This window comes from Lissotriton helveticus, chromosome 7 (genome assembly GCF_964261635.1).
Source record: "Lissotriton helveticus chromosome 7, aLisHel1.1, whole genome shotgun sequence".
Classification (NCBI taxonomy): Eukaryota; Metazoa; Chordata; class Amphibia; order Caudata; family Salamandridae; genus Lissotriton; species Lissotriton helveticus.
This window is the reverse complement of record NC_136068.1, coordinates 2858583-2879089: the sequence shown is the minus strand read 5'-3', so window position 1 is coordinate 2879089 and position 20507 is coordinate 2858583. Positions and strand designations below refer to the sequence as shown.

General features: G+C 58.7%; 1 protein-coding gene across 1 annotated transcript in view; it reads right to left on the bottom strand.

Moving 5' to 3' along the window:
• Positions 1–20507, bottom strand: part of LOC144767923 (serine protease 1-like) — a 74242-nt gene that overhangs the window by 42469 nt on the left and 11266 nt on the right. The window contains exon 2 of the mRNA XM_078651262.1: positions 624–780. Coding sequence (XP_078507388.1) covers positions 624–780 — 157 coding nt within the window. The remainder of the gene's footprint in view (positions 1–623; positions 781–20507) is intronic.

The following is a 20507-nucleotide window of genomic DNA, read 5'->3' as shown; positions in this document are numbered from 1 at the left end:
ACCCTCCCCCATGGCTCCCAGACCACCCTCCCCCAGGGGCCCCAGACCACCCTCCCCCAGGGGCCCCAGACCACCCTCCCCCAGGGGCCCCAGACCACCCTCCCCCAGGGGCCCTAGACCACCCTCCCCCATGGGCCTTAGACCACCCTCCCCCAGGGGCCTCAGACCACCCTCCCAGGGGCCCCAGACCACCCTCCCCCAGGGGCCTCAGACCACCTTCCCCCAGGGGCCTCAGACCACCTTCCCCCAGGGGTCTCAGACCACCTTCCCCCAGGGACCTCACACCACCCTCTCTCAGGGGCCCCAGACCACCCTCTCCCCGGGGCCCCAGACCACCCTCCCCAGGGGCCACATACCACCTTTCCCAGGGGCCCCCTGACCACCCTCCCCCAGGGCCTTCCTGACCCTTCCCAGGCGTCGCCTGACCACGCTCCCCAGGGGCCCCTTGACCACCCTTCCCAGGGCCCCCCTGACCCCCCCCAGGGGCACCCTGACCCCCCCCCAGGGCCCCCTGATCACACTTCCCAGGAGCCCCTGACCACCCTCCCCAGGGGCCACAAATCCTTCCCCAGGGGACCCAGCATCAGCAGGGGCCCAGGAGCACCAGCGGTGCAGTGACTTACTTGTACCAGCAGTGGGCGGCAGACACCACCCACTGGTCGTTGATGAGGGACCCCCCGCAGAAGTGGTAGCCATAATTGAGGGACGCTTGCCACGGCTGGGAGTGCGGCGGGCATTCGTAGCCCCCGACGATCTTCTCTTCACCCCATGGGGCAGCAGCTGGAAGGACAGACAGACTGACCTCAGAGGCTGTCAGACACCTGCTCCTGAGTGACCCTGGGGGGCAGGGGACACTGCCTCTGGGGGGGGGGTCACACAGACAACATCTCCTCTCTGGGAGTGAATGGAACATAGCTCCAGTGACCAGTGGCTGAGCGGCCGACTCAACGCGTGTGGGTCAGACCACCCACGACACACTCCAGGTGAGTGGACACGACATGTCCTCCCGTGAGCTGCATGTGGGCTCCTGAGGCGCCTGTGACTGCTCTCCCCACACTAACCTCTGTGAGACGCCTGTGACTGCTCCCCTCACACTAACCTCCCTGAGAAGCCTGTGACTGCTCCCCTCACACTAACCTCCGTGAGAAGCCTGTGACTGCTCTCCTCACACTATCCTCCGTGAGACGCCTGTGACTGCTCCCCTCACACTAACCTCCGTGAGACGCCTGTGACTGCTCCCCTCACACTAACCTCCGTGAGACACCTGTGACTGCTCCCCTCACACTAACCTCCGTGAGACGCCTGTGACTGCTCCCCTCACACTAACCTCCCTGAGAAGCCTGTGACTGCTCCCCTCACACTAACCTCCGTGAGACGCCTGTGACTGCTCCCCTCACACTAACCTCTGTGAGACGCCTGTGACTGCTCCCCTCACACTAACCTCTGTGAGACGCCTGTGACTGCTCCCCTCACACTAACCTCCGTGAGAAGCCTGTGACTGCTCTCCTCACACTAACCTCCGTGAGACGCCTGTGACTGCTCCCCTCACACTAACCTCCGTGAGACACCTGTGACTGCTCCCCTCACACTAACCTCCGTGAGACGCCTGTGACTGCTCTCCTCTCACTAACCTCCGTGAGACGCCTGTGACTGCTCTCCTCACACTAACCTCCGTGAGACGCCTGTGACTGCTCCCCTCACACTAACCTCCGTGAGACACCTGTGACTGCTCCCCTCACACTAACCTCCGTGAGAAGCCTGTGACTGCTCCCCTCACACTAACCTCCGTGAGAAGCCTGTGACTGCTCCCCTCACACTAACCTCCGTGAGACGCCTGTGACTGCTCCCCTCACACTAACCTCCGTGAGACGCCTGTGACTGCTCCCCTCACACTAACCTCCGTGAGACGCCTGTGACTGCTCTCCTCACACTAACCTCTGTGAGACGCCTGTGACTGCTCTCCTCACACTAACCTCCGTGAGACGCCTGTGACTGCTCCCCTCACACTAACCTCCGTGAGACGCCTGTGACTGCTCTCCTCACACTATCCTCCATGAGACGCCTGTGACTGCTCCCCTCACACTAACCTCCGTGAGACGCCTGTGACTGCTCTCCTCACACTAACCTCCGTGAGAAGCCTGTGACTGCTCTCCTCACACTAACCTCCCTGAGACGCCTGTGACTGCTCCCCTCACACTAACCTCCGTGAGACGCCTGTGACTGCTCCCCTCACACTAACCTCTGTGAGACGCCTGTGACTGCTCTCCTCACACTAACCTCCGTGAGACGCCTGTGACTGCTCTCCTCACACTAACCTCCGTGAGAAGCCTGTGACTGCTCCCCTCACACTAACCTCTGTGAGACGCCTGTGACTGCTCCCCTCACACTAACCTGCGTGAGACGCCTGTGACTGCTCTCCTCACACTAACCTCCGTGAGACGCCTGTGACTGCTCCCCTCACACTAACCTCCATGAGACGCCTGTGACTGCTCCCCTCACACTAACCTCCGTGAGACGCCTGTGACTGCTCCCCTCACACTAACCTCCGTGAGACGCCTGTGACTGCTCTCCTCACACTAACCTCCGTGAGACGCCTGTGACTGCTCCCCTCACACTAACCTCTGTGAGACGCCTGTGACTGCTCTCCTCACACTAACCTCCGTGAGACGCCTGTGACTGCTCTCCTCACACTAACCTCAGAGAGAAGCCTGTGACTGCTCCCCTCACACTAACCTCTGTGAGACGCCTGTGACTGCTCCCCTCACACTAACCTGCGTGAGACGCCTGTGACTGCTCCCCTCACACTAACCTGCGTGAGACGCCTGTGACTGCTCCCCTCACACTAACCTCTGTGAGACGCCTGTGACTGCTCCCCTCACACTAACCTGCGTGAGACGCCTGTGACTGCTCTCCTCACACTAACCTCTGTGAGACGCCTGTGACTGCTCCCCTCACACTAACCTCCCTGAGACGCCTGTGACTGCTCTCCTCACACTAACCTCCGTGAGACGCCTGTGACTGCTCCCCTCACACTAACCTCCCTGAGAAGCCTGTGACTGCTCCCCTCACACTAACCTCCGTGAGACGCCTGTGACTGCTCCCCTCACACTAACCTCTGTGAGACGCCTGTGACTGCTCTCCCCACACTAACCTCCCTGAGAAGCCTGTGACTGCTCCCCTCACACTAACCCCCTGAGAAGCCTGTGACTGCTCCCCTCACACTAACCTCCGTGAGACGCCTGTGACTGCTCCCCTCACACTAACCTCCGTGAGAAGCCTGTGACCGCTCTCCTCACACTAACCTCCGTGAGAAGCCTGTGACTGCTCTCCTCACACTAACCTCCGTGAGACGCCTGTGACTGCTCCCCTCACACTAACCTCCGTGAGAAGCCTGTGACTGCTCTCCTCACACTAACCTCCCTGAGACGCCTGTGACTGCTCTCCTCACACTAACCTCCGTGAGACGCCTGTGACTGCTCTCCTCACACTAACCTCCGTGAGAAGCCTGTGACCGCTCTCCTCACACTAACCTCCGTGAGACGCCTGTGACTGCTCCCCTCACACTAACCTCCGTGAGACGCCTGTGACTGCTCTCCTCACACTAACCTCCCTGAGACGCCTGTGACTGCTCTCCCCACACTAACCTCCGTGAGACGCCTGTGACTGCTCCCCTCACACTAACCTCCGTGAGACACCTGTGACTGCTCTCCTCACACTAACCTCCGTGAGACACCTGTGACTGCTCCCCTCACACTAACCTCCGTGAGACACCTGTGACTGCTCTCCTCACACTATCCTCCGTGAGACGCCTGTGACTGCTCCCCTCACACTAACCTCCGTGAGACGCCTGTGACTGCTCTCCTCACACTAACCTCCCTGAGAAGCCTGTGACTGCTCTCCTCACACTAACCTCCGTGAGACGCCTGTGACTGCTCCCCTCACACTAACCTCCGTGAGAAGCCTGTGACTGCTCCCCTCACACTAACCTCCGTGAGACGCCTGTGACTGCTCTCCTCACACTAACCTCCCTGCGAAGCCTGTGACTGCTCCCCTCACACTAACCTCCGTGAGACGCCTGTGACTGCTCCCCTCACACTAACCTCCGTGAGACGCCTGTGACTGCTCTCCCCACACTAACCTCCGTGAGACGCCTGTGACTGCTCTCCTCACACTAACCTCCGTGAGAAGCCTGTGACTGCTCTCCTCACACTAACCTCCGTGAGACGCCTGTGACTGCTCTCCTCACACTAACCTCTGTGAGACGCCTGTGACTGCTCTCCTCACACTAACCTCCGTGAGAAGCCTGTGACTGCTCTCCTCACACTAACCTCCGTGAGACGCCTGTGACTGCTCTCCTCACACTAACCTCCGTGAGACGCCTGTGACTGCTCTCCTCACACTAACCTCCGTGAGACGCCTGTGACTGCTCTCCTCACACTATCCTCCGTGAGACACCTGTGACTGCTCCCCTCACACTAACCTCCGTGAGACGCCTGTGACTGCTCTCCCCACACTAACCTCCGTGAGACGCCTGTGACTGCTCCCCTCACACTAACCTCCGTGAGACACCTGTGACTGCTCTCCTCACACTATCCTCCGTGAGACACCTGTGACTGCTCCCCTCACACTAACCTCCGTGAGACGCCTGTGACTGCTCCCCTCACACTAACCTCCCTGAGACGCCTGTGACTGCTCCCCTCACACTAACCTCTGTGAGACGCCTGTGACTGCTCTCCTCACACTAACCTCCGTGAGACGCCTGTGACTGCTCCCCTCACACTAACCTCCCTGAGACGCCTGTGACTGCTCCCCTCACACTAACCTCTGTGAGACGCCTGTGACTGCTCCCCTCACACTAACCTCCGTGAGACGCCTGTGACTGCTCTCCTCACACTAACCTCCGTGAGAAGCCTGTGACTGCTCCCCTCACACTAACCTCTGTGAGACGCCTGTGACTGCTCCCCTCACACTAACCTGCGTGAGACGCCTGTGACTGCTCTCCTCACACTAACCTCCGTGAGACGCCTGTGACTGCTCCCCTCACACTAACCTCCATGAGACGCCTGTGACTGCTCCCCTCACACTAACCTCCGTGAGACGCCTGTGACTGCTCCCCTCACACTAACCTCCGTGAGACGCCTGTGACTGCTCTCCTCACACTAACCTCCGTGAGACGCCTGTGACTGCTCCCCTCACACTAACCTCTGTGAGACGCCTGTGACTGCTCTCCTCACACTAACCTCCGTGAGACGCCTGTGACTGCTCTCCTCACACTAACCTCCGTGAGAAGCCTGTGACTGCTCCCCTCACACTAACCTCTGTGAGACGCCTGTGACTGCTCCCCTCACACTAACCTGCGTGAGACGCCTGTGACTGCTCTCCTCACACTAACCTCCGTGAGACGCCTGTGACTGCTCCCCTCACACTAACCTCCATGAGACGCCTGTGACTGCTCCCCTCACACTAACCTCCGTGAGACGCCTGTGACTGCTCCCCTCACACTAACCTCCGTGAGACGCCTGTGACTGCTCCCCTCACACTAACCTCCGTGAGACGCCTGTGACTGCTCTCCTCACACTAACCTCCGTGAGACGCCTGTGACTGCTCTCCTCACACTATCCTCCGTGAGACACCTGTGACTGCTCCCCTCACACTAACCTCCGTGAGACGCCTGTGACTGCTCCCCTCACACTAACCTCCGTGAGACGCCTGTGACTGCTCCCCTCACACTAACCTCCCTGAGACGCCTGTGACTGCTCTCCTCACACTAACCTCCGTGAGACGCCTGTGACTGCTCCCCTCACACTAACCTCCGTGAGACGCCTGTGACTGCTCCCCTCACACTAACCTCCCTGAGACGCCTGTGACTGCTCTCCTCACACTAACCTCCGTGAGACGCCTGTGACTGCTCTCCTCACACTAACCTCCGTGAGACGCCTGTGACTGCTCTCCTCACACTAACCTCCGTGAGACGCCTGTGACTGCTCTCCTCACACTAACCTCCGTGAGACGCCTGTGACTGCTCTCCTCACACTAACCTCCGTGAGACGCCTGTGACTGCTCTCCTCACACTAACCTCCCTGAGACGCCTGTGACTGCTCTCCTCACACTAACCTCCGTGAGACGCCTGTGACTGCTCTCCTCACACTAACCTCCGTGAGAAGCCTGTGACTGCTCTCCTCACACTAACCTCCGTGAGACGCCTGTGACTGCTCCCCTCACACTAACCTCTGTGAGACGCCTGTGACTGCTCTCCCCACACTAACCTCCGTGAGACGCCTGTGACTGCTCTCCTCACACTAACCTCCGTGAGACGCCTGTGACTGCTCTCCTCACACTAACCTCCCTGAGACGCCTGTGACTGCTCTCCTCACACTAACCTCCGTGAGACGCCTGTGACTGCTCTCCTCACACTAACCTCCCTGAGACGCCTGTGACTGCTCTCCTCACACTAACCTCCGTGAGAAGCCTGTGACTGCTCCCCTCACACTAACCTCCGTGAGAAGCCTGTGACTGCTCCCCTCACACTAACCTCCCTGAGAAGCCTGTGACTGCTCCTCTCACACTAACCTCCGTGAGACGCCTGTGACTGCTCTCCTCACACTAACCTCCGTGAGACGCCTGTGACTGCTCTCCTCACACTAACCTCCGTGAGAAGCCTGTGACTGCTCCCCTCACACTAACCTCCGTGAGACGCCTGTGACTGCTCTCCTCACACTAACCTCCGTGAGACGCCTGTGACTGCTCCCCTCACACTAACCTCCGTGAGACGCCTGTGACTGCTCTCCTCACACTAACCTCCGTGAGACGCCTGTGACTGCTCCCCTCACACTAACCTCCGTGAGAAGCCTGTGACTGCTCTCCTCACACTAACCTCCGTGAGAAGCCTGTGACTGCTCCCCTCACACTAACCTCCGTGAGAAGCCTGTGACTGCTCTCCTCACACTAACCTCCGTGAGAAGCCTGTGACTGCTCTCCTCACACTAACCTCCGTGAGACGCCTGTGACTGCTCCCCTCACACTAACCTCCATGAGACGCCTGTGACTGCTCCCCTCACACTAACCTCCATGAGACGCCTGTGACTGCTCTCCTCACACTAACCTCCGTGAGACGCCTGTGACTGCTCTCCTCACACTAACCTCCATGAGACGCCTGTGACTGCTCCCCTCACACTAACCTCCATGAGACGCCTGTGACTGCTCCCCTCACACTAACCTCCATGAGACGCCTGTGACTGCTCTCCTCACACTAACCTCCGTGAGACGCCTGTGACTGCTCTCCTCACACTAACCTCCCTGAGACGCCTGTGACTGCTCTCCTCACACTAACCTCTGTGAGACGCCTGTGACTGCTCTCCTCACACTAACCTCCCTGAGACGCCTGTGACCGCTCCCCTCACACTAACCTCTGTGAGACACCTGTGACTGCTCTCCTCACACTAACCTCCGTGAGACGCCTGTGACTGCTCCCCTCACACTAACCTCCCTGAGAAGCCTGTGACTGCTCCCCTCACACTAACCTCCCTGAGACGCCTGTGACTGCTCTCCTCACACTAACCTCTGTGAGACGCCTGTGACTGCTCCCCTCACACTAACCTCCGTGAGAAGCCTGTGACTGCTCTCCTCACACTAACCTCCGTGAGAAGCCTGTGACTGCTCTCCTCACACTAACCTCCGTGAGAAGCCTGTGACTGCTCTCCTCACACTAACCTCCCTGAGACGCCTGTGACCGTTCCCCTCACACTAACCTCTGTGAGACACCTGTGACTGCTCTCCTCACACTAACCTCCGTGAGACGCCTGTGACTGCTCCCCTCACACTAACCTCCCTGAGAAGCCTGTGACTGCTCTCCTCACACTATCCTCCGTGAGACGCCTGTGACTGCTCCCCTCACACTAACCTCCGTGAGACGCCTGTGACCGCTCTCCCCACACTAACCTCCGTGAGACGCCTGTGACTGCTCCCCTCACACTAACCTCCGTGAGAAGCCTGTGACTGCTCCCCTCACACTAACCTCCGTGAGACGCCTGTGACTGCTCCCCTCACACTAACCTCCGTGAGATGCCTGTGACTGCTCCCCTCACACTAACCTCCCTGAGAAGCCTGTGACAGCTCCCCTCACACTAACCTCCGTGAGACGCCTGTGACTGCTCCCCTCACACTAACCTCTGTGAGACGCCTGTGACTGCTCCCCTCACACTAACCTCCGTGAGACGCCTGTGACTGCTCCCCTCACACTAACCTCCCTGAGAAGCCTGTGACTGCTCCCCTCACACTAACCTCCCTGAGAAGCCTGTGACTGCTCCCCTCACACTAACCTCCCTGAGAAGCCTGTGACTGCTCCCCTCACACTAACCTCCGTGAGACGCCTGTGACTGCTCCCCTCACTCTAACCTCCCTGAGAAGCCTGTGACTGCTCCCCTCACACTAACCTCCGTGAGACGCCTGTGACTGCTCCCCTCACACTAACCTCCGTGAGAAGCCTGTGACTGCTCCCCTCACACTAACCTCCGTGAGACGCCTGTGACTGCTCCCCTCACACTAACCTCCGTGAGACGCCTGTGACTGCTCCCCTCACACTAACCTCCCTGAGAAGCCTGTGACTGCTCCCCTCACACTAACCTCCGTGAGACGCCTGTGACTGCTCCCCTCACACTAACCTCTGTGAGACGCCTGTGACTGCTCTCCTCACACTGGCCTCTGTGAGACGCCTGTGACTGCTCTCCTCACACTGGCCTCTGTGAGACGCCTGTGACTGCTCTCCTCACACTGGCCTCTGTGAGACGCCTGTGACTGCTCCCCTCACACTAACCTCTGTGAGACGCCTGTGACTGCTCCCCTCACACTAACCTCCCTGAGAAGCCTGTGACTGCTCCCCTCACACTAACCTCCGTGAGACGCCTGTGACTGCTCCCCTCACACTAACCTCCGTGAGACACCTGTGACTGCTCCCCTCACACTAACCTCCGTGAGACGCCTGTGACTGCTCTCCTCTCACTAACCTCCGTGAGACGCCTGTGACTGCTCCCCTCACACTAACCTCCGTGAGACGCCTGTGACTGCTCTCCTCACACTAACCTCCGTGAGACGCCTGTGACTGCTCCCCTCACACTAACCTCCGTGAGAAGCCTGTGACTGCTCCCCTCACACTAACCTCCGTGAGAAGCCTGTGACTGCTCCCCTCACACTAACCTCCGTGAGACGCCTGTGACTGCTCCTCTCACACTAACCTCCGTGAGACACCTGTGACTGCTCCCCTCACACTAACCTCTGTGAGACGCCTGTGACTGCTCTCCTCACACTAACCTCCCTGAGACGCCTGTGACGGCTCTCCTCACACTAACCTCCATGAGACGCCTGTGACTGCTCTCCTCACACTAACCTCCGTGAGACGCCTGTGACTGCTCTCCCCACACTAACCTCCCTGAGACGCCTGTGACTGCTCTCCTCACACTAACCTCCGTGAGACGCCTGTGACTGCTCCCCTCACACTAACCTCCCTGAGACGCCTGTGACTGCTCCCCTCACACTAACCTCCATGAGACGCCTGTGACTGCTCCCCTCACACTAACCTCCATGAGACGCCTGTGACTGCTCTCCTCACACTAACCTCCATGAGACGCCTGTGACTGCTCCCCTCACACTAACCTCCATGAGACGCCTGTGACTGCTCCCCTCACACTAACCTCCATGAGACGCCTGTGACTGCTCTCCTCACACTAACCTCCGTGAGACGCCTGTGACTGCTCTCCTCACACTAACCTCCGTGAGACACCTGTGACTGCTCTCCTCACACTAACCTCCCTGAGACGCCTGTGACTGCTCTCCTCACACTAACCTCTGTGAGACACCTGTGACTGCTCTCCTCACACTAACCTCCGTGAGAAGCCTGTGACTGCTCCCCTCACACTAACCTCCGTGAGACGCCTGTGACTGCTCCCCTCACACTAACCTCCGTGAGACGCCTGTGACTGCTCTCCTCACACTAACCTCCGTGAGACGCCTGTGACTGCTCCCCTCACACTAACCTCCCTGAGACGCCTGTGACTGCTCTCCCCACACTAACCTCCGTGAGAAGCCTGTGACTGCTCCCCTCACACTAACCTCCGTGAGACGCCTGTGACTGCTCCCCTCACACTAACCTCCGTGAGAAGCCTGTGACTGCTCCCCTCACACTAACCTCCGTGAGACGCCTGTGACTGCTCTCCTCACACTAACCTCCGTGAGACGCCTGTGACTGCTCTCCTCACACTAACCTCCATGAGACGCCTGTGACTGCTCTCCTCACACTATCCTCCGTGAGACGCCTGTGACTGCTCCCCTCACACTAACCTCCGTGAGAAGCCTGTGACTGCTCTCCTCACACTAACCTCCGTGAGACGCCTGTGACTGCTCTCCTCACACTAACCTCCCTGAGACGCCTGTGACTGCTCTCCTCACACTAACCTCCCTGAGACGCCTGTGACTGCTCTCCTCACACTAACCTCCCTGAGACGCCTGTGACTGCTCTCCTCACACTATCCTCCGTGAGACGCCTGTGACTGCTCTCCTCACACTAACCTCCATGAGACGCCTGTGACTGCTCTCCTCACACTATCCTCCGTGAGACGCCTGTGACTGCTCCCCTCACACTAACCTCCGTGAGAAGCCTGTGACTGCTCCCCTCACACTAACCTCCGTGAGACGCCTGTGACTGCTCTCCTCACACTAACCTCCGTGAGACGCCTGTGACTGCTCTCCTCACACTAACCTCCCTGAGACGCCTGTGACTGCTCTCCTCACACTATCCTCCGTGAGACGCCTGTGACTGCTCCCCTCACACTAACCTCCGTGAGAAGCCTGTGACTGCTCTCCTCACACTAACCTCCGTGAGACGCCTGTGACTGCTCTCCTCACACTAACCTCCCTGAGACGCCTGTGACTGCTCTCCTCACACTAACCTCTGTGAGACGCCTGTGACTGCTCTCCTCACACTAACCTCCGTGAGAAGCCTGTGACTGCTCCCCTCACACTAACCTCCGTGAGACGCCTGTGACTGCTCCCCTCACACTTACCTCCGTGAGAAGCCTGTGACTGCTCTCCTCACACTAACCTCCGTGAGACGCCTGTGACTGCTCCCCTCACACTAACCTCTGTGAGACGCCTGTGACTGCTCTCCTCACACTAACCTCCCTGAGACGCCTGTGACTGCTCTCCTCACACTAACCTCCGTGAGACGCCTGTGACTGCTCTCCTCACACTAACCTCCCTGAGACACCTGTGACTGCTCCCCTCACACTAACCTCTGTGAGACGCCTGTGACTGCTCCCCTCACACTAACCTCCGTGAGAAGCCTGTGACTGCTCCCCTCACACTAACCTCCCTGAGAAGCCGGTGACTGCTCCCCTCACACTAACCTCCCTGAGAAGCCGGTGACTGCTCCCCTCACACTAACCTCTGTGAGACGCCTGTGACTGCTCCCCTCACACTAACCTCTGTGAGACGCCTGTGACTGCTCCCCTCACACTAACCTCCGTGAGACGCCTGTGACTGCTCCCCTCACACTAACCTCCGTGAGACGCCTGTGACTGCTCTCCTCACACTAACCTCCGTGAGACGCCTGTGACTGCTCTCCTCACACTAACCTCCCTGAGACGCCTGTGACTGCTCTCCTCACACTAACCTCCATGAGACGCCTGTGACTGCTCCCCTCACACTAACCTCCCTGAGAAGCCTGTGACTGCTCCCCTCACACTAACCTCCGTGAGAAGCCTGTGACTGCTCCCCTCACACTAACCTCCCTGAGACGCCTGTGACTGCTCCCCTCACACTAACCTCCCTGAGACGCCTGTGACTGCTCCCCTCACACTAACCTCCCTGAGACGCCTGTGACTGCTCCCCTCACACTAACCTCCCTGAGACGCCTGTGACTGCTCCCCTCACACTAACCTCCCTGAGACGCCTGTGACTGCTCCCCTCACACTAACCTCCCTGAGACTGCTCCCCTCACACTAACCTCCCTGAGACGCCTGTGACTGCTCCCCTCACACTAACCTCCCTGAGAAGCCTGTGACTGCTCCCCTCACACTAACCTCCATGAGACGCCTGTGACTGCTCCCCTCACACTAACCTCCCTGAGAAGCCTGTGACTGCTCTCCTCACACTAACCCCCTGAGAAGCCTGTGACTGCTCCCCTCACACTAACCTCCCTGAGACGCCTGTGACTGCTCCCCTCACACTAACCTCCGTGAGAAGCCTGTGACTGCTCTCCTCACACTAACCTCCGTGAGACGCCTGTGACTGCTCCCCTCACACTAACCTCCGTGAGAAGCCTGTGACTGCTCTCCTCACACTATCCTCCGTGAGAAGCCTGTGACTGCTCTCCTCACACTAACCTCCGTGAGACGCCTGTGACTGCTCTCCTCACACTATCCTCCGTGAGAAGCCTGTGACTGCTCCCCTCACACTAACCTCCGTGAGACGCCTGTGACTGCTCCCCTCACACTAACCTCAATGAGAAGCCTGTGACTGCTCTCCTCACACTAACCTCCGTGAGACGCCTGTGACTGCTCTCCTCACACTAACCTCCGTGAGAAGCCTGTGACTGCTCTCCTCACACTAACCTCCGTGAGACGCCTGTGACTGCTCCCCTCACACTAACCTCCGTGAGACGCCTGTGACTGCTCTCCTCACACTAACCTCCGTGAGAAGCCTGTGACTGCTCTCCTCACACTAACCTCCGTGAGACGCCTGTGACTGCTCTCCTCACACTAACCTCCGTGAGAAGCCTGTGACTGCTCTCCTCACACTAACCTCCGTGAGACGCCTGTGACTGCTCCCCTCACACTAACCTCCGTGAGACGCCTGTGACTGCTCTCCTCACACTAACCTCCGTGAGACGCCTGTGACTGCTCCCCTCACACTAACCTCCGTGAGAAGCCTGTGACCGCTCTCCTCACACTAACCTCCCTGAGAAGCCTGTGACTGCTCTCCTCACACTAACCTCCGTGAGAAGCCTGTGACTGCTCCCCTCACACTAACCTCCGTGAGAAGCCTGTGACTGCTCTCCTCACACTAACCTCCGTGAGAAGCCTGTGACTGCTCTCCTCACACTAACCTCTGTGAGACGCCTGTGACTGCTCTCCTCACACTAACCTCCGTGAGACGCCTGTGACTGCTCTCCTCACACTAACCTCCGTGAGACGCCTGTGACTGCTCCCCTCACACTAACCTCTGTGAGACGCCTGTGACTGCTCTCCTCACACTAACCTCCGTGAGAAGCCTGTGACTGCTCTCCTCACACTAACCTCTGTGAGACGCCTGTGACTGCTCTCCTCACACTAACCTCCGTGAGAAGCCTGTGACTGCTCTCCTCACACTATCCTCCGTGAGACGCCTGTGACTGCTCCCCTCACACTAACCTCCCTGAGACGCCTGTGACTGCTCTCCTCACACTAACCTCTGTGAGACGCCTGTGACTGCTCTCCTCACACTAACCTCTGTGAGAAGCCTGTGACTGCTCTCCTCACACTAACCTCTGTGAGACGCCTGTGACTGCTCTCCTCACACTAACCTCTGTGAGACGCCTGTGACTGCTCTCCTCACACTAACCTCCGTGAGAAGCCTGTGACTGCTCTCCTCACACTAACCTCCGTGAGACGCCTGTGACTGCTCTCCTCACACTAACCTCCGTGAGAAGCCTGTGACTGCTCTCCTCACACTAACCTCCGTGAGACGCCTGTGACTGCTCCCCTCACACTAACCTCCGTGAGACGCCTGTGACTGCTCTCCTCACACTAACCTCTGTGAGACGCCTGTGACTGCTCCCCTCACACTAACCTCCGTGAGACGCCTGTGACTGCTCCCCTCACACTAACCTCCGTGAGACGCCTGTGACTGCTCTCCTCACACTAACCTCTGTGAGACGCCTGTGACTGCTCTCCTCACACTAACCTCCGTGAGACGCCTGTGACTGCTCCCCTCACACTATCCTCCCTGAGACGCCTGTGACTGCTCCCCTCACACTAACCTCTGTGAGACGCCTGTGACTGCTCCCCTCACACTAACCTCCGTGAGACGCCTGTGACTGCTCTCCTCACACTAACCTCCGTGAGACGCCTGTGACTGCTCCCCTCACACTAACCTCCGTGAGACGCCTGTGACTGCTCCCCTCACACTAACCTCCGTGAGACGCCTGTGACTGCTCCCCTCACACTAACCTCCGTGAGAAGCCTGTGACTGCTCTCCTCACACTATCCTCCGTGAGAAGCCTGTGACTGCTCTCCTCACACTAACCTCCGTGAGACGCCTGTGACTGCTCCCCTCACACTAACCTCCGTGAGAAGCCTGTGACTGCTCTCCTCACACTATCCTCCGTGAGAAGCCTGTGACTGCTCTCCTCACACTAACCTCCGTGAGACGCCTGTGACTGCTCCCCTCACACTAACCTCCCTGAGACGCCTGTGACTGCTCTCCTCACACTAACCTCTGTGAGACGCCTGTGACTGCTCCCCTCACACTAACCTCCGTGAGACGCCTGTGACTGCTCCCCTCACACTAACCTCCGTGAGACACCTGTGACTGCTCCCCTCACACTAACCTCCGTGAGACGCCTGTGACTGCTCTCCTCTCACTAACCTCCGTGAGACGCCTGTGACTGCTCCCCTCACATTAACCTCCCTGAGACGCCTGTGACTGCTCTCCCCACACTAACCTCCGTGAGAAGCCTGTGACTGCTCTCCTCACACTAACCTCCCTGAGACGCCTGTGACTGCTCTCCTCACACTAACCTCCGTGAGACGCCTGTGACTGCTCTCTCCACACTAACCTCCCTGAGACGCCTGTGACTGCTCTCCTCACACTAACCTCCCTGAGACGCCTGTGACTGCTCTCCTCACACTAACCTCCCTGAGACGCCTGTGACTGCTCTCCTCACACTAACCTCCGTGAGACGCCTGTGACTGCTCCCCTCACACTAACCTCCGTGAGAAGCCTGTGACTGCTCTCCTCACACTAACCTCCGTGAGACGCCTGTGACTGCTCCCCTCACACTAACCTCCGTGAGACGCCTGTGACTGCTCCCCTCACACTAACCTCCGTGAGAAGCCTGTGACTGCTCTCCTCACACTAACCTCCCTGAGACGCCTGTGACTGCTCTCCTCACACTAACCTCCGTGAGAAGCCTGTGACTGCTCTCCTCACACTAACCTCCGTGAGACGCCTGTGACTGCTCTCCTCACACTAACCTCCGTGAGAAGCCTGTGACTGCTCTCCTCACACTAACCTCCGTGAGACGCCTGTGACTGCTCTCCCCACACTAACCTCCCTGAGACGCCTGTGACTGCTCTCCTCACACTAACCTCCGTGAGACGCCTGTGACTGCTCCCCTCACACTAACCTCTGTGAGACGCCTGTGACTGCTCTCCTCACACTAACCTCCGTGAGAAGCCTGTGACTGCTCCCCTCACACTAACCTCCGTGAGACGCCTGTGACTGCTCTCCTCACACTAACCTCCCTGAGACGCCTGTGACTGCTCTCCTCACACTAACCTCCGTGAGACACCTGTGACTGCTCTCCTCACACTAACCTCCCTGAGACGCCTGTGACTGCTCCCCTCACACTAACCTCCGTGAGACGCCTGTGACTGCTCTCCTCACACTAACCTCCGTGAGACGCCTGTGACTGCTCCCCTCACACTAACCTCCCTGAGACGCCTGTGACTGCTCTCCTCACACTAACCTCCGTGAGACGCCTGTGACTATTCTCCTCACACTGGCCTCTGTGAGACGCCTGTGACTGCTCTCCTCACACTGGCCTCTGTGAGACGCCTGTGACTGCTCCCCTCACACTAACCTCCATGAGACGCCTGTGACTGCTCCCCTCACACTAACCTCCATGAGACGCCTGTGACTGCTCCCCTCACACTAACCTCCGTGAGACGCCTGTGACTGCTCTCCTCTCACACTAACCTCCCTGAGACGCCTGTGACTGCTCCCCTCACACTAACCTCCGTGAGACGCCTGTGACTGCTCCCCTCACACTAACCTCCGTGAGACGCCTGTGAGTGCTCCCCTCACACTAACCTCCGTGAGACGCCTGTGACTGCTCCCCTCACACTAACCTCCGTGAGACGCCTGTGACTGCTCCCCTCACACTAACCTCCGTGAGACGCCTGTGACTGCTCCCCTCACACTAACCTCCGTGAGACGCCTGTGACTGCTCCCCTCACACTAACCTCCGTGAGACGCCTGTGACTGCTCCCCTCACACTAACCTCTGTGAGACGCCTGTGACTGCTCCCCTCACACTAACCTCCCTGAGACGCCTGTGACTGCTCCCCTCACACTAACCTCCGTGAGACGCCTGTGACTGCTCCCCTCACACTAACCTCCGTGAGAAGCCTGTGACTGCTCCCCTCACACTAACCTCCGTGAGACGCCTGTGACTGCTCCCCTCACACTAACCTCCGTGAGACGCCTGTGACTGCTCCCCTCACACTAACCTCCGTGAGACGCCTGTGACTGCTCCCCTCACACTAACCTCTGTGAGACGCCTGTGACTGCTCCCCTCACACTAACCTCCCTGAGACGCCTGTGACTGCTCTCCTCACACTAACCTCCGTGAGACGCCTGTGACTGCTCCCCTCACACTAACCTCCGTGAGACGCCTGTGACTGCTCCCCTCACACTAACCTCCGTGAGACGCCTGTGACTGCTCCCCTCACACTAACCTCCGTGAGACGCCTGTGACTGCTCTCCTCACACTAACCTCCCTGAGACGCCTGTGACTGCTCCCCTCACACTAACCTCCGTGAGACGCCTGTGACTGCTCCCCTCACACTAACCTCCGTGAGACGCCTGTGACTGCTCCCCTCACACTAACCTCCGTGAGAAGCCTGTGACTGCTCTCCTCACACTAACCTCCGTGAGACGCCTGTGACTGCTCTCCTCACACTAACCTCCCTGAGAAGCCTGTGACTGCTCTCCTCACACTAACCTCCGTGAGACGCCTGTGACTGCTCCCCTCACACTAACCTCCGTGAGACGCCTGTGACTGCTCCCCTCACACTAACCTCCGTGAGAAGCCTGTGACTGCTCTCCTCACACTAACCTCCGTGAGACGCCTGTGACTGCTCTCCTCACACTAACCTCCGTGAGACGCCTGTGACTGCTCCCCTCACACTAACCTCCATGAGACGCCTGTGACTGCTCTCCTCACACTAACCTCTGTGAGACGCCTGTGACTGCTCTCCTCACACTAACCTCCGTGAGACGCCTGTGACTGCTCCCCTCACACTAACCTCTGTGAGACGCCTGTGACTGCTCCCCTCACACTAACCTCCGTGAAACGCCTGTGACTGCTCCCCTCACACTAACCTCCGTGAGAAGCCTGTGACCGCTCTCCTCACACTAACCTCCGTGAGACGCCTGTGACTGCTCTCCTCACACTAACCTCTGTGAGACGCCTGTGACTGCTCTCCTCACACTAACCTCCATGAGACGCCTGTGACTGCTCTCCTCACACTAACCTCCCTGAGACGCCTGTGACTGCTCTCCTCACACTAACCTCCCTGAGACGCCTGTGACTGCTCTCCTCACACTAACCTCCCTGAGAAGCCTGTGACTGCTCTCCTCACACTAACCTCCGTGAGACGCCTGTGACTGCTCTCCTCACACTAACCTCCGTGAGACGCCTGTGACTGCTCTCCTCACACTAACCTCCGTGAGACGCCTGTGACTGCTCTCCTCACACTAACCTCCCTGAGACGCCTGTGACTGCTCTCCTCACACTATCCTCCGTGAGACGCCTGTGACTGCTCCCCTCACACTAACCTCCCTGAGACGCCTGTGACTGCTCTCCTCACACTAACCTCCGTGAGAAGCCTGTGACTGCTCTCCTCACACTAACCTCCCTGAGACGCCTGTGACTGCTCTCCTCACACTAACCTCCGTGAGACGCCTGTGACTGCTCTCCTCACACTAACCTCCGTGAGAAGCCTGTGACTGCTCCCCTCACACTAACCTCCCTGAGAAGCCTGTGACTGCTCTCCTCACACTAACCTCCCTGAGAAGCCTGTGACTGCTCTCCTCACACTAACCTCCGTGAGACGCCTGTGACTGCTCTCCTCACACTAACCTCCCTGAGAAGCCTGTGACTGCTCTCCTCACACTAACCTCCGTGAGACGCCTGTGACTGCTCCCCTCACACTAACCTCCGTGAGACGCCTGTGACTGCTCTCCTCACACTATCCTCCGTGAGACGCCTGTGACTGCTCTCCTCACACTAACCTCTGTGAGACGCCTGTGACTGCTCCCCTCACACTATCCTCCGTGAGACGCCTGTGACTGCTCCCCTCACACTAACCTCCGTGAGACGCCTGTGACTGCTCCCCTCACACTATCCTCCGTGAGACGCCTGTGACTGCTCCCCTCACACTATCCTCCGTGAGACGCCTGTGACCGCTCTCCTCACACTAACCTCCCTGAGACGCCTGTGACTGCTCTCCTCACACTAACCTCCGTGAGACGCCTGTGACTGCTCCCCTCACACTAACCTCCGTGAGAAGCCTGTGACTGCTCTCCTCACACTAACCTCCCTGAGACACCTGTGACTGCTCTCCTCACACTAACCTCCGTGAGACGCCTGTGACTGCTCTCCTCACACTAACCTCCGTGAGAAGCCTGTGACTGCTCCCCTCACACTAACCTCCATGAGACGCCTGTGACTGCTCTCCTCACACTAACCTCTGTGAGACGCCTGTGACTGCTCTCCTCACACTAACCTCCCTGAGACGCCTGTGACTGCTCTCCTCTCACACTAACCTCCGTGAGACGCCTGTGACTGCTCTCCTCACACTAACCTCTGTGAGACGCCTGTGACTGCTCCCCTCACACTAACCTCCGTGAGACACCTGTGACTGCTCCCCTCACACTATCCTCCGTGAGACGCCTGTGACTGCTCCCCTCACACTAACCTCCCTGAGAAGCCTGTGACTGCTCTCCTCACACTAACCTCCATGAGACGCCTGTGACTGCTCCCCTCACACTAACCTCCGTGAGACGCCTGTGACTGCTCTCCTCACACTAACCTCCGTGAGACGCCTGTGACTGCTCCCCTCACACTAACCTCCGTGAGACGCCTGTGACTGCTCTCCTCACACTAACCTCTGTGAGACGCCTGTGACTGCTCTCCTCACACTAACCTCCGTGAGACGCCTGTGACTGCTCCCCTCACACTAACCTCTGTGAGACGCCTGTGACCGCTCTCCTCACACTAACCTCCGTGAGACGCCTGTGACTGCTCTCCTCACACTAACCTCTGTGAGACGCCTGTGACTGCTCTCCTCACACTAACCTCTGTGAGACGCCTGTGACTGCTCTCCTCACACTAACCTCCGTGAGACGCCTGTGACTGCTCTCCTCACACTAACCTCTGTGAGACGCCTGTGACTGCTCTCCTCACACTAACCTCCGTGAGACGCCTGTGACTGCTCCCCTCACACTAACCTCCGTGAGACGCCTGTGACTGCTCTCCTCACACTAACCTCTGTGAGACGCCTGTGACTGCTCCCCTCACACTAACCTCCGTGAGACGCCTGTGACTGCTCTCCTCACACTAACCTCCGTGAGAAGCCTGTGACTGCTCTCCTCACACTAACCTCTGTGAGACGCCTGTGACTGCTCTCCTCACACTAACCTCCGTGAGACGCCTGTGACTGCTCTCCTCACACTAACCTCCGTGAGACGCCTGTGACTGCTCTCCTCACACTAACCTCCCTGAGACGCCTGTGACTGCTCCCCTCACACTAACCTCCGTGAGACGCCTGTGACTGCTCTCCTCACACTAACCTCCGTGAGACGCCTGTGACTGCTCCCCTCACACTAACCTCCGTGAGACGCCTGTGACTGCTCTCCTCACACTAACCTCCGTGAGACGCCTGTGACTGCTCCCCTCACACTAACCTCCATGAGACGCCTGTGACTGCTCCCCTCACACTAACCTCCGTGAGACGCCTGTGACTGCTCTCCTCACACTAACCTCCGTGAGACGCCTGTGACTGCTCCCCTCACACTAACCTCCGTGAGATGCCTGTGACTGCTCTCCTCACACTAACCTCCATGAGACGCCTGTGACTGCTCTCCTCACACTATCCTCCGTGAGACACCTGTGACTGCTCCCCTCACACTAACCTCCGTGAGACGCCTGTGACTGCTCTCCTCACACTAACCTCCGTGAGACGCCTGTGACTGCTCCCCTCACACTAACCTCCGTGAGACGCCTGTGACTGCTCCCCTCACACTAACCTCCGTGAGACGCCTGTGACTGCTCTCCTCACACTAACCTCCGTGAGACGCCTGTGACTGCTCCCCTCACACTAACCTCCGTGAGACGCCTGTGACTGCTCTCCTCACACTAACCTCCATGAGACGCCTGTGACTGCTCCCCTCACACTAACCTCCGTGAGACGCCTGTGACTGCTCTCCTCACACTAACCTCCGTGAGACGCCTGTGACTGCTCCCCTCACACT